This window comes from Rhincodon typus, chromosome 14, assembly GCF_021869965.1.
Source record: "Rhincodon typus isolate 14 chromosome 14, sRhiTyp1.1, whole genome shotgun sequence".
Taxonomy (NCBI): Eukaryota; Metazoa; Chordata; class Chondrichthyes; order Orectolobiformes; family Rhincodontidae; genus Rhincodon; species Rhincodon typus.
Window position 1 is genome coordinate 16,842,713 of NC_063345.1, and position 14,496 is coordinate 16,857,208.

Here is a 14,496-nt window from a genome sequence, read left to right on the forward strand (position 1 = left end):
GGGGGGGGGGGGGTAAGGAGAATGGCAGATTACAAGTGGGTATGCGGTTTGTGATGCTGAGTCGCTGTCTGCCTGCTCTGTGTGTGTGTGTGTGTGTGTGTGATCAGTACGAGTGAATGGCTCAGTCAATTTCAGTCTCTCTGAATGGCCCTGTCAATTTCCCCCTAAGCCGGAGGAGAGCGCAGGCGCCTGGACCTGCCCCAAACATCTCAAGGTGTACTCATCGCGTTGAAGATGGCGACAATTTGAGGTTGGAAGGTTGAGGGGGAGTGGTGGTGGTGGGGAGGGAAAAAGAGAGAGGGAGAGAGAGAGAGAAAGAGAGAGAGGGATGGGGAAAAGGGAAGAGGCAACAGGGGTCCAGGAACGAAAATGAGACCCAGGAAACGGACAAGGACACCGGCGGAGGAGAGCAGGAAAAAAACCCACCGATGAAGGCTATTTATTCCTAAAGGATCCGTGCACCTTCTGTCACCAATAGTGGGTGCGCGCTGGTTTTTATTTTAATTTTAATCAGGTAGCCTACAACATCGGAAAGGTTGGAGGAGGAGGGGGGGCGGATGGTATGTAGGGGGGAGGGATGGATGCTGTCTGGGCTTGTTTGTTTATTTATTTCATTTTAAAGTCAACCAAAATAAAAACAAATCTCCCCTTTCTGTTTTGTTCAGACGGAGGATGCAATCTCCTGCAAAATGCCATGGATTATATTTTGACCAGCCGGTGATGGGGGGGCACTTACACCCCTCGTTAGCAACTCTGCACACAGTCAGGCTGCTAAAGTGACATTGGGAACTAGGGGAAATTGGAAAGCCGCCCTTTCTCCCCCCACTCTTTCCCTCCCCTCCAAAATATGATCAGGGGTGCTTGGATGTGTAATGCCGTCCTGAAAATCTGTTTTGCACCCACAGCAAACGAGAAACCCTGCGTCGATTCACAGAGGGCAGAGAAATGGCAAATGTCTTTAGCGTCTCTGTTCCTTTTCGCTGTCCTCTTGTCTGATTATTTTTGCTCTTGCGCTGGAACGAAATTGAGGAGCGGGGAAACAGCGGGCAGGATCTGGAGTGACCCCGCTACGAGTCAGAACTTGGCGACACCAAACGATCAGAGTCAACGGCAGGCTCAATGTGATCTGTCTCTGACCAATTTGACTGACCCCGGTGAGGAGTTGGACAGAGCCTGTCGATTAATTCCCAAAGGTCTGGATTCCGCCTGTCTGTGGTCTTACTTCAGTCATCTTAGGCTGTCCTTCTGCCATTCTTACACCATTGCCGATCTTTTGCGGGATTATGTTAACCCGAATGGGTTAAACTGCAGTTTGGATATGCGGATCAGTGATGATGGAGGGGCTATGTCTATCTGCAGTGAATGCATCAAGGCTTATCAGATGGAAGACCAACATGCTCAGGAAAAATACGAGGAGTTCGAAGCAATGCTACACAAGTACTTGGAATCGGGGTATTCAGTCAAATCTTGCTCGAGCGTCTGTATGGTAAGATTAATCTAAATTCCCACTTGGCCATTCTAAATCCATGATCAAAGCTTCGGGTTAGAATTGCACACGCTGAACGCCATGTAGTTAAAGGTGATAAGTCTTCTGGGCTTTTCTATCTTGCTGTGTTGATCAGTGCACAGTACGTCAACACAAAACAAAGTGGGAACCCTTTCAGTTGAAGTACCCAGTGCCATATATCCCCATGGTTGGAAAGAGTCAAGGGGACAATGGATGGGTGGCAATTTATTTTTTAAAAAGGTGTGATTTGGGGAGGATGCAGTCTGGGGGGCAGGGAGAGTTTGAAGACTGTACCTGGAAGCAACAGTCAGCCCATAGGAGGGGGTAGACTGTGGGTCCAGTCGTTATTTCAACAGAAGGATGTAGGGTTGGTTGAGGCTACAGAATGCTATGTTTAGGACTGAGAGGAAAAGAGAGGTAAATACAAGAGAGCAATTGTCTTGGTCTGCAGGGGAAGATGAAGAGATAGACAGGAAAAGTTGGAACTGATTAGAGGATCATTTATCAGATGACAAGCAAGCTGCATGGAAGGTCTTTATTGAAGGTTATTCTTGGCATATGTTTTATGATATTCATCCCCTTACCATAACAGTGTATTGAACAGTCAGACTAGCATTTTTGGCAAGTTTTCTCATAGTGCTATAGGTAATATGTTCCAAAAAGTATGCATGATGAGAGGAAATGGTTTGAATGCCATCACTGTGCACGCCTGATCATTCACAAGCCACAAAACTGTCAGCATCATGAGTTAGGTTCAAGTTAAAGCCAGTAATTGAACAACAAAAAGTGTACATTTCTGATCTAAATAAATGCACAGATTGTGAGCTGGTTCTGATCATTTTGCTATAAAACTTTTTTTCTTCACAGTGCCAACTACTTTGACTTGTGATGTTATCTGTGTGAAATAGAAATATAACATGCATGGATAATAGAGATGGGCTCTAGAATTCAGTAAAAGAATACATTGGTTTTCAGTAGAATACCTTTTCCATCTGTGATCAAAGAATGTTTTAATTCAATGCTAAGAACACTGGAAATACATGCTTTCCAGAAATCTTTCTGTTTGATAATGGTTTTGGTATTAATTAAGCTCCAATAAAAGGGTATGTGATAAAAGAGACTTATGTCATAAGATACGACATGGAGCAAGACTAAGTGGCATAATGTCACCCGTAAGTTAAGGGTAGTAATGCTCCTGGCAACTCAAGATATGAAGCTTTCCCCAAAATGTGAACATGAAACTTGTCTTTCTCATAGAAAGTAAGGTTTAAAAAATCTACAGATATGTTGATAGGCCTGTTACAATTCTAGGGTTTGTATGAGGTTGACAAACAGCTGGGGTATCACTCTTGTATGCTAGAAACATCACTGAGTCCTCTATGCAACAGCCTCGCAATGCACTCTCAGCCATCTGCTATTCTGAAGGTGAAGTGTGCAAAACAGTACTCAATTTATATCATACCACTTCCCATGTGTTTGTTTATTGCTTTGTTATCATATTATTGTGCATTAAGGTGGGTTATAAAATTAAGCCTACATTGGAAGGATTTTCGGCTCACTCATGTTTAATATATCTCTGTTACCTTCTCAAATCTGCAAGTTGTGATTTTGGACTTCTTGACTATGAAAATAAGATAGCATTAAAGACATTATCCTGAACTTGTTTTGACATCCTACAGGGTAAGCAGGTGTTGATTCTATATCCTGTAAAGTACAGGATTACACAATAGGAAGTCAGATTTGTAGGCCAAATGGCAATATGTTATGTAGATGAACAGTTGGAAATTGACCTTGCTGAGCGAAATCTCATGCAAATATCCTGGCTGTCAATAGGACTGTTTGATATCATGGCCCAATATCAGGAGGATCGGTACTTTACGCATATTGAGTTTCAGCCATGCTGTGTGATTAGGTGATAGATTTAGATTATTGATGGGCACTTTTCCTAACTCCTGTTGAAAATTCATTTGGTGACAAAATGGTGGCCAAAAAGTAAGAGTAAACTACGGAAAACTTGAAATAAGGTTACTGTGCCAATAAATCTGGGAGATGGGGATGGGTGGCATTATAATGCAGTGTATTGGAATACTAGCACATAGTCTCATGAGGTTCAGTTCTCCAGCTTTGCTCATTTTTATGTCTGGGCAGCACAACTAGCAGTCAGGAAAAGTAAGATGCAAATTCTCCCATGAGAAAAGAAAATTGGACTGCGATGTACTGTCTGAATGTTATATTTCAAAGGAGATATTAATGTATAACCTTAAGCAGGCCAGCCTCACAATAAGATCCAAATGTAGCAAAAAAGTACCAAAGATTACTTTCAAAAACAGGAAAAAACATTATAATTTCTACAGATGTGCACACTGAGTTGCTGATGGTTATCATGTCTCCTGCTGTAGATTTTGAGCAGAGACTTTACCATAGGCAGACCAACAAAATAAGGAAAATCAGTGAGCCCTACTTGTTCTTTTGCATTTCCAAGTAATTAGCTACAGACCATATTGGTGTCACATTCTAGCAATTGGTCCTCGAATTAGAAGGTCTGTGGAAATAGAAAATAAAGGAGGCAAATATTTTAAACTGTTTGAAGCATCAAAATGTGGCAGCATGCACTGTATAATTGAACTTGGGTTTGGTTTCCTCCACAATACTGAATTCACAATGTCAGTCACTTAGAACATTTCTGTATGTAGGCTGGGGAGATGAGCTAACAAGAAGGTTACTCTAACTCCCAAGGGGTACAGTCTCGAGTGATCAAGAACATTCCAGGTATTAGGATTCATAAGTTATCAAGCAAAGTTTAAACATGTTGGGCTTGTTCTCTTTAGAAAAGAAAGACTATGGTTTGTTTTGATAATTTTCAATTTTATGAAAGGGATTGATAAAATTGATCTTGGCACATTTTTCAGCATGGCTGAGAACATGTTTCAGGAATTAAAGTTAAAAGTAGGTATTCAGATGGCTAAAGGAGACAAGGCGAGCAGGGTGAATTGGTTCAAGAGTCAGTGAGATGGCTTTTAGTTTGAAAGTATCGATGAATATGATGAGAAAGGAGATATTGGACATTAAGGAAGCTGTCAGATTACCCTCTTCACCTCTCAACAGACAGCACCCCTGTGAAATAACAAAATGTTGAACCCATCTTTTTTGATAGTTTATCTTTAGATCAACTGTTAGATGTAAAAGAAATCCTTCCTCAATAATTCATTGTTAAGTTATGACCCTAGTACAGGTGCCTTTTTCCTGGATTATCGTTCCCTATTCTCGTCATCACCTTGAAAGCTTCATTCAGTTCACCTTTAAGTTGTATTTCATATCATTGCGAACCATTTGGTAGGTATTGTGTTCTATGTATTTGCACATAACTCACAATATCCCAGACTTTGCTACAACTCCCTGACAGAATCTACTCCAACTGCTTCTAAGTTCAAAGAATGGTCACAGAAGTGGTCAGAATGAGATTTGGAGCTAGAAAGTAGAAAGTCTGAGTAGGCATTGATATCAAGGTCTGTTAAGCAGCCATAGGAGCTGGGGTCTATTGCAGGATTTGGAGCTATGGAGAATGTCAGGAAGCAAGTCTGGAACTGAAGGCGGTAGCGATAAGATCTGAAATCATTGAGCAGAACCATGTCAGTTGAAGAGTATAAGAAAAGTATGTGCTGGAGAAACTCAGCAGGTCTGGCAACAGCTGTGGAGTGAGAAACAGGATTAACATTCTGAACTGTTCTGAAAAGGAGTCATATTGCACTCAAAATATTAATTGTTTCTCTCTCCACAGATGCTGAGTTTCTCAAGCGTTTTCTGTTTTAATTTCAGATTTCCAGCCTTTGCAGTATTTTGCCTTCAGTTGCAGAAGAGGTGGGAATGGGGAGCTATTGTGGTGATTACCTGCACAATTTTAAAATTACATGAAATGTTATTTTGATATACTATTACTGATTTGGTCACAGAAATGAGAAATTACACCAGATATGTGCTTTTGGAATCAGATTGATGACTGGCAATGGGAGATTATTGGCTGAAGAAATAATTGAAAGGGCAATGGTCTTTGGAATCTGGAATGGGTTTGACTGAATGGATACTGCAATTATACATTATTAAAGTCACAAACCTATAATCCACAGATAAGGAGTCAATGGATAGATCCCGGAAATCAGCTACAGTCTGGAGCATAATGATGGGATTTAGATAGTTTATAAATAGGCAAATGGATGCTTGGGAATGACTGGAAACACTAATTTAGTTAAGAGGTTCAGGCAATGTCTTAGTCTGATTGGTTGATAATTGCCTGATTGATGCTATAGGCTTGAAGTTTTAATTTTGTGTGTTTTTGCAATAATTGCTGTTAATTTCTTAAGTGTTTTTATTCAGTTTCAAACCAGACTTCCCTGTCAGGTTGAATTACCAATCAGTACATTTGGGTAGCAACAACAGCTATTGAAAGTTTAGTGAGAAATAGTTTTCCATAAATTGACAGGAAATTACATTGTCAATTATTGCATCATTATTGAAATATATTCCAATTAAGGGTCATCTTGGGTTTCACCGGCTGCTGTTATTTTGGAGCTGTGCTGGAAAATTACATTTATAATCAGATCTGCATCGATTATTAGAAATGATGAATAATATTTTGTACATTGCAACATTTATTTGGCTGAATGCCACATTTGCACACTTCTGGCCCCCTGGAGTAAGACCTACTTAAATAGCAAGAGAAGGATAATATCAGATTTTTCTTCAGCTGAACCTTTGAAACAGGGGTAAAAATAATTAAGTTTATGTTTATCCTTGAAATAGTCATGTAATAAAATTCCACTGAGAATAAAAAGGGATATTAACCTTTCACTGCCATGCAAATATGGTCCTCCCCAACTTCCTGAATCAATGTACATGTCAGGATCTTTTCAATGCCTTGATTTCAAGCACATTTAATTTTATCCAAAATTCTTCTGCTTGTTTCTCAACTGTCATCCAAGTGCTGTTCAATCTAACTTTTATGTTCATGAAACACATTGATTCCCTGAGGGCAGCGCATCAATTTAATAATTTGCACCCTTGTTCTCAAATCCCTTTGTGAACTTACCTCTTCTTTTACCCTCATATCTCATGCAATACTCTAGAATATTCCCACCAAAACCTCTCTGCCTTTTTTCCTGTGCATTTCTTTCCAACATTTTCACTGTGTTAAAGGTACTACTGAAATGAAAATTGTTGTAGTTATTGATAAATGCATTAAGATTTTACTTTTGTATTGTTACAATCTAAGCAGTTAATAATGGAATAAGATATGAATAATTTGAATAGTTGTGAGATTAACAGCTTCTGCATTTGCATTGCCCAAATACCCAGGCCAAATTTATACCCCCAGTCAGTACTTCAAATCGTCCTGAGAGTGTGAAAGGTGTTATGTATTTACAAGTTAGTTCATTTTTCTATGTCTACTCTTACACTGTATCCAGCATTATTCAATACAGTGCATCCAAAACTAGTTGTAGGTAATGCTATTCCATGCCTAATAGTTGTGGCGAGCAAGACTACTATAACCAATAATGGCGACATACAGCACGTTACTATATGTTGCATTGTGTGTATGGCATTATGAAAAGGTAAATTGTAGTAATTTGAGGCCCTGTTAATTAAAATTCAAATTCAATTACATTCAAATGAATTGGTGGTGTGTAACATTATTGCGATTTAAAAAGGAATAACATTATTCAAACATTCTTGTGTTCGTGCATCAGTGTCCTCATATCTAACCCCAAAATTGATTCTTGTCTGATTGAGAAGCAGCATTTCCTTATGTAGTAGTTATAGAGACTTGGAGTCATAGAATCATACAGTACGGAAACAAACTGTTCAGACCAAACAGCCCACGCTGACCATGTTCCCAAACAAAACTCCCCCCAACTGCCTGTGCTTATCACATACGCCTCCAATCTTTTCCTATTCATTAACTTATCAAAATATCTTTTAGCCTTGTAACTGTACCTGCATTCACCACTTTCTCTGGCACATGAACCACTCTCTGTGTAAAAAAGTTGCCCCTCATGTCTTCCGTAAATCTTTTTGCTCTCACCTTAAAAATATGCCCTCTAGTTTTGAACACCCCCACCCTCGGGAAAGGTCCCTTGTCATTCACCTTATTTATGCCCCTGACGATTTTATAAACCTCAACAAGGTGACCCTCAACCTCTTAAACTCCAGTGGGAAAAAAATAATCCCAGTTTTTCCAGTCTATTTTCATATCTCAAACCCTCCATTCCTGGCAACATCTTGCTAAATCTTTTACAAACCCTCTCCAATTTAATAATATGCTACTTATAACAGGGCAACCAGAACTGCACACAGTACTCTGGAATAGGCCTCACTGACATACTGTACAACCTCAACAAGACATCCCAATTCTTATACTCAAAAGTCTGAGCAATGAAGATATGCATGCTAAATGCCTTCTTAACCACCCTGTCTATCTGTGACGCAAATTTCAAATAATTATGTACATTAATCACTTGGTCACTCTGTTCTGCAACTCTACCCAGGGCCCTACCATTAATTGTGTAAGTCCTGACCTTGTTGTATTGCAATACCTCACATTTATCCAAATTAAACTCCATCTGCCACTCCTCAGCCCATTGACCCAGTTGATCAAGATTTCTTTGTACTCTTAATTAACCTTCTTCATTGTCCACTATACCACCAATTTTAGTGTCATCCGCAAACATACTAACCATGCCTCCTATATTCTTATTCAAATCATTTATATCAATGACAAACAAAAGTGCACCCAGTACTGATCCCCGTGGAACACTACTGGTCACACGCTTCCAGTCCAAAAAATAATCCTCCTCTAACACCATCCTCTCCTACAGTAAAGCCAATTTTGTATCCAATTGGCAAGCTCACCCTGAATCTCATATGATCTAACTTTACTAATTAGTCTACCATATGGAATCCTGTCAGAGGTTTTATGAAAGTCCAAGTAAATAATGTCCACCACTCTGCCTTCATGAATCTTTTTGGTTACTTCATTAAAAACACTCAATCAAGTTTGTGAGACATAATTTTCCTTGCACAAAACCATGCTGACTATCATTCCTTGTCTCTCCAAATGCATATAAATCCTATCTTTCAGGATCAACTCCAACAATTTTCCCAGTACCAATGTCAGACTCATGGATCTATAGTTTCCAGGCTTCTTACAACCATTCCTAAACAATGGCACAACATTAGCCACCCTCCAGTCCTCTGGTACTTTACCCGTGTTTATAGATGATACAAATATTTCTGCTAGGAGCCCCGCAATTTCCTCCTTAATTTCCCACAACATTCTGGGATACACTTGATCAGGTCCTGTAGATTTATCTCCCATTATGTTTTCTAAGACCTTCACCACTTCCTCATCTGTAATGTGAGCTGTTTTCAAAATGTCAATATTTATTTCCCTGAGTTCTGTAGCCTCAATTTCTTTCTCAACAATAAAAACTGATGCAAAGTATTCATGTAATATCTTTCCCATCTCCGGAGGTTCACCACAAAGTCAACCCCTTTGATCTTTAAGGGACATTACTTTCTCCCCAGGTGCTCCCTTGCTCTTAATGTATTTGTAGAATTTTTTTTATTGTCTGCAACCTTATCTGCCAAAGCTATCTCATAGTCCCCTCTTTGTCTTCCTGAACGTCTTTTTAAGAATGCCCCTACACTGTTTACACTCTTCAAGAAATTCAGTTCATCCCAGTTTTATATTTCTAATTTATGATTCTTTCTTATTCTTGACTAGATCTTCAATATCTTTATTCATCCATTGTTCCCTAATCCTACTAGCTTTGCCTTTCACTCTAACAGGAATATAATCCTTCTGAACTCTCATTATCATACTTGTGAAAGCCTCCCACTTGTCAGTCACCCCTTTTACCTGCAAACAGTTTACTCCAATCAACTTTGGAAAGTTCTTGTTTCATACCCATAAAATTTGCCTGGTTCCAACTAAAAACTTAGTTTTTCCCATTACTTATTTAAAAACTGGTTGTATTATGATCATGAGCCCCAAAGTGTTCCCCTACTAACACTTCTGTCACTTGCCCTGCCCAATTTCTCAAGAGAAGGTCAGGTTTTGCTTCTCTAGTAGGAATTTTTACAAATTAATCAAGAAAATTTTCTTGAACTCATTTAACAAATTCTTCACCATCAAAACATTTAACACCATGGCAGACCCAGTCAATGTTTAGAAAATTAAAATCCCCTACTATTACAACCTTATTATTCTTACACATATTTGAAACCTCTCTCCATAGTTGTTTCACAATTTCCTTCTGATTATTGAGGGGGGGTCTATAGCACAATCCGATCAAGATGATCATCCCTTTCTTATTTCTAATTCAACATTTATGTTTTTCACCAAATGATCCCTCAGAAATATCTAGTCTAATTACAGTAGTAGTGTTTTCCTTAATCAAAAATGCCACTCCCCCTCCTTTCTCGCCTCTCTTTCTATCCTTCCTTTAACATCTAAAACCTGGAACATGGAGCTGCCAGTCTTGTCCTTACCTATGACATCCCAATTCCATCTTCCCATACATGTGCTAATTTCATCAGCTTTACCTGATGAGACTTCTTGCATTGAAATAATGCAACTTAATTCTTCAGAGTTACTTCATTCTCTGATTTGCTCTTGTCTGTCTTCTCTAATTAACTTGCTCTTTTCTGATTCAGAACCATTCTCATCTTTCTTTATACTTTTACTGTTACTTAGGAAGCTCCCAATGTTTACAGGTTCTCAAAATAGAATGAGCAAATCTCCCCACCAGGATATTGGTCCCTTTCCAGTTCAGATGAAACCCACCCTCTTTGAACAGGTCTTTTCTGTCCCAGAAGAGATCGCAATGATCCAAGAAACTGAATCTCTGCACATAGCACCACCTCTTCAACCAGATTTATCTCCTCTATCATTTTATTCCTTCCCTCATTAGAACTCGGCACTGGAAGTAAACCAAAATTGCCCTATTTCTTCATGGGGTATATCTGCATGGTGCTAACTCTTAAGGGCTCTAATTTTAATTGAGGCAAATACACGCGCAAGCTAGAAAGGAGTATCCTTTATCCTTTTGCTCATTATTCCTCAGTCCATCAGTAGGGTAGGGAGATGGCTTGGTAATGGATTCTGGCAGAATTCTCTGTTGTGCCACTAGGAAGTGAACCAGAGTCCATTAGGGAGTGAATTTTTCATCTCTTACTGTGAAAGATTGTGTGCCTTCCTCTGTTTCAAACATTGTCATGGACTTAAATGGAAAATTGCAATATCATTCGCGCCTGTGCCAAGACACTTACTAAAGACTGGTTTATTTGCAAACTTAAGACAGTTGGAGTTTAAGGGGCAAGAAGAAGCTGGAATGAAGGATGATGTTTGAGAAACAAAACAAAGGACTAAGGAAACATTTTGAAACATAGGTAGGCTGGCAGATGGGCAGACAAGTGGCAGATGAAGTTTAGTACAGGGAAATGGAGGGGATATATTGTGGCAGAAGGAAAACAAGGAGGTAAGTTACATGTAAAACCACAGTTCTAAGGCATGTGCAGAGACAGAGGGACCTAGGATTCCTGCACATTGAAGATGGCAGGATACATCAAGAGCATAATTAGCAAAGCAATTGTGATCTTGTGTCCATACATTGAGGTATTGGTTGCAAAAACAAGGAATTCATTCAGAATTTTTATAAAGCTCTGGTTAGACCGTAAATAGAGTATTGCGTCCAGCTCTTTTAAACAAGCATTAGAGAGGATTTGAGGATCGTTGAAACGGTACAGAGGAGATTTATCAGAGATGAAGGGATTTTAGCCAGAAGGTTAGGTTGGAGAAGCTGGAGTTGTTCTCTGTAGAGCAAAAGAAATTGAGGAGAAATTTGATTGAGGTGAACTATATTATGGCAAGTTTAGATAAGATTGGCAAAGAAAAGCTGTTTCCATTAGTTGATGTTACCAATGTTAGGGGATGCACAGATTTAAAGTTTGGGGTGAGCAATGTGGCGTGAATGTAAGGAATAATGTTTTTACATGGTGAATAGTAATGATCTGGAACTTGTTGTCTACAATGATAGTGTTAGCAAAGGTGATGAATGATTCAAATGGAAATTGGATGGACATGTGATAGGAATAAGCTTACAAGGCTTTAGTCATGGAGTAGGAGAATGGAACTGATTGGATTGCTGTACCAAAATTCAATGTGAATGACAGTGCCGCCTTCTGTACCATAATAAGTCCATAGCTCCACAAAAAAAAAGCAGTTCTACTCTCTTTTAAAAATGTATTAATTCTGCTTTTGCACACATCTCAGGCTCACAGTCTGAAAACACCTTCTAAAATGGACACATTAGCAATACTGTCAATGTTGGACAAATCCTAGGTGTCAAATTTTCAGTCACAAGTCATATATTTAAAGTGTCAAATACATAAATATAAACCAGAAAAAGGTGGGCCACAAGAGGTAACTAACTTGTATGCCCTTTTTTTTCTTCTTTTCTCCTTCCTTATCTCATCTCTTCATCTGCATTCCTTTGTTTTTGTATTCCTTTTATTTTTCCTCCTGCGCTGCTGGCTATGATTTTGCATGTTTTTCTTGGAATAAAGTGCTCACAATTTATGCGAAGCCATTGCAATATTCATAGAAGCAAATAAAGCTCTGTACTAAAGTAGTAGGACCTGTGGAAACTATGGAAAGAAAACCTAACATGAATAACATGAATTGTGCTTCTTTAGAGGTAGGAGAAAGAGGAGTACAGATTTTCATGTCTCCCCTAGAATATGCAGCTCATCTTTAGTTTTATTTATCTTTATCTTATTGTGTCCCTAAGTGTCTTCCAGCACAGGCAATATCCTTCAGTTGGTGACCGTCTGCACTGTAAATGTATGTGAATATCTTGCTAAATTCCAATTGCAGCTTTTAATAGTCTGGGCTCACACCGTCCCTGAACTTGTCTCCACGGAGCTGGAACAAATTCTTGCTTGAACCTGTCCACTGGAACTCCCTCATGTTCCTGAAGTTGGTAGTTCTGCTGTACGGACTTCTTTCAACATCACAGCAAGGCTAGATTGTACTCCCTCAGGGGAAGAAAGCAACTGAACTGGGACAACGATGCACCGTGAAATTCTGGTTGAGTCAAGTATTGCACAAGGCTCTACCTTGAACAATCTGTTTGGGCAAGAGGTTCACATACTTGTAAACTTGTAGCGAATTAGATTTTGGACATTAACATAGGGCATTTTTCAGTATGACACTTTTCTTTAATTCATTGTGGGATGTGGGCATCACTGGCTGGCTAACACTTATTGACTGCCCCTAGTTTCTCTTGTTGCCATGATAGGGCAGAAAGGATCTCTATTTCCCCAGGTGTATTCTGTATATAGTATGCAGCATTTTTCAATTGATTTATTGATGTATTTACTTGGGGGGAGATGCATGTTGATTTTCACTCAGTGGTGCAAGTAGATATTGACTAGAGTATCTTTGACTGACAGATGTTCTAATGAGGCCTTTTCCCCAAAACTATCCTTTATGTAAAAACCTGAATGAATACCAATGTTTCTATGGCAGTTTTCATCATTGTCAGAAATAAGATTGGTGACTATATTGCATTTCCAGTCTCAATTGGCCCAGTGGTTAGCACTGCTGCCTCACAGGGCCAGGGACCCAGGTTCGATTTCACCCTCAGGCGACTGTCTGTGTGCAGTTTGCACATTCTCCCCGTGTTTGCATGGGTTTCTTCCGGGTGCTCCGGTTTGCTCCCACAGTCCAAAGATGCGCAGGCTAAATGGATTGGCCATGCTAAATTGCCTGCAGTGTTCAGGGATGTGTAGATTAGCGGGGTTATAGGGGGATGGTTCTGGGTGGGATGCTCCAAGGATCAGTGTGGACTTGTTGAGCCGAAAGGCTTGTTTCCACACTGTAGGGATCAAATAAATATTTTTAAAAATTCCCGTAGACATTTCATCTGTGCTTACCTCTCACCATGTAGCAAAGCACTGGTCAAACACAAGTCCCTCAATATCACTTGTGTTTAAAACTTGCAATTTCTCTCCTTGTTGATGCCATCATTCTGTGGAGGCCTTTCTCCTCACAACTCTCTCATTGTGTGGGGCCAATTTTCCAAGTCTCAACAGGCAGCAAGCAGCTATATCCACCAGCAAATCGTATTGGAAAATAACAGGGGAGCCGCACTTAGAACTGAATGACCAGCCTTTGAAATTGCAGCACTGATTCATCAGACTGACACCAGGACTTACAGGGTTAAATTATGCACAAGCTTTTCATATATACCTTTGAGTATAGTACACTGAGGGACAATCTGATCAAGCTGTTTAAATGTTAAAAGGATTCAATATAGCAGATGGAGGGGAAATTTTCTGATGTGAAAATCAAAGTTCAGGGGATGTAATGTAAAAAAATACAGTTAGGCTGTTCAGGTGGAGAATAGGGAAGCACTTTTTACATAAAGGGAAGTGGGAATCAGCAGTCAACTTTCCCAGAAATCTATTAATTCAGAGTCAATTAGACTTTCAAGACTGAGATATCAAAGTGTATGAAACTAAGGTGAATAAGTCTTGCGGTCCAGATCAGCCATGACATGACTGAATGGCAGAGCAGAATCAAGGGACTGAATGGTCTTTTCTTCCTTTGTTTGCTCCTATCTTGTGAGAATTCTCGCTATCAGTATGCACTTGGAAAAATACTGCCATATGTGTATTTCCAACTGATTTCTGTCATTGAAAGAAATAAATCTTTCATTTATCTGGTATCTTTCTTGACCTCAGAAGGCATTGAATAGCCAGTTTTTAAAACATAGTTTCTGACATCATTTAGGAAACATAGTAGCTAATCTGCAGACTGTAAGGCCTCAGAAACATCAATGTGACAATTAGCAGCTCTCCTGATTTTCAGTGATATTGTTCAAAGGATATATATTAGCTGGGATATTGTTCGAGGGATATATATTAGCTGG

General features: G+C 39.4%; 1 protein-coding gene across 1 annotated transcript in view; it reads left to right on the top strand.

Annotated features, from left to right (window-relative positions):
* The first annotated feature begins 847 nt into the window (after nucleotides 1–847).
* nalf2 (NALCN channel auxiliary factor 2) overlaps nucleotides 848–14,496 on the top strand; it is a 385,965-nt gene continuing 372,316 nt past the window's right edge. Inside the window, exon 1 of the mRNA XM_048605397.1 lies at nucleotides 848–1,486. Within this exon, the coding sequence (XP_048461354.1) occupies nucleotides 848–1,486 (639 nt within the window). The remainder of the gene's footprint in view (nucleotides 1,487–14,496) is intronic.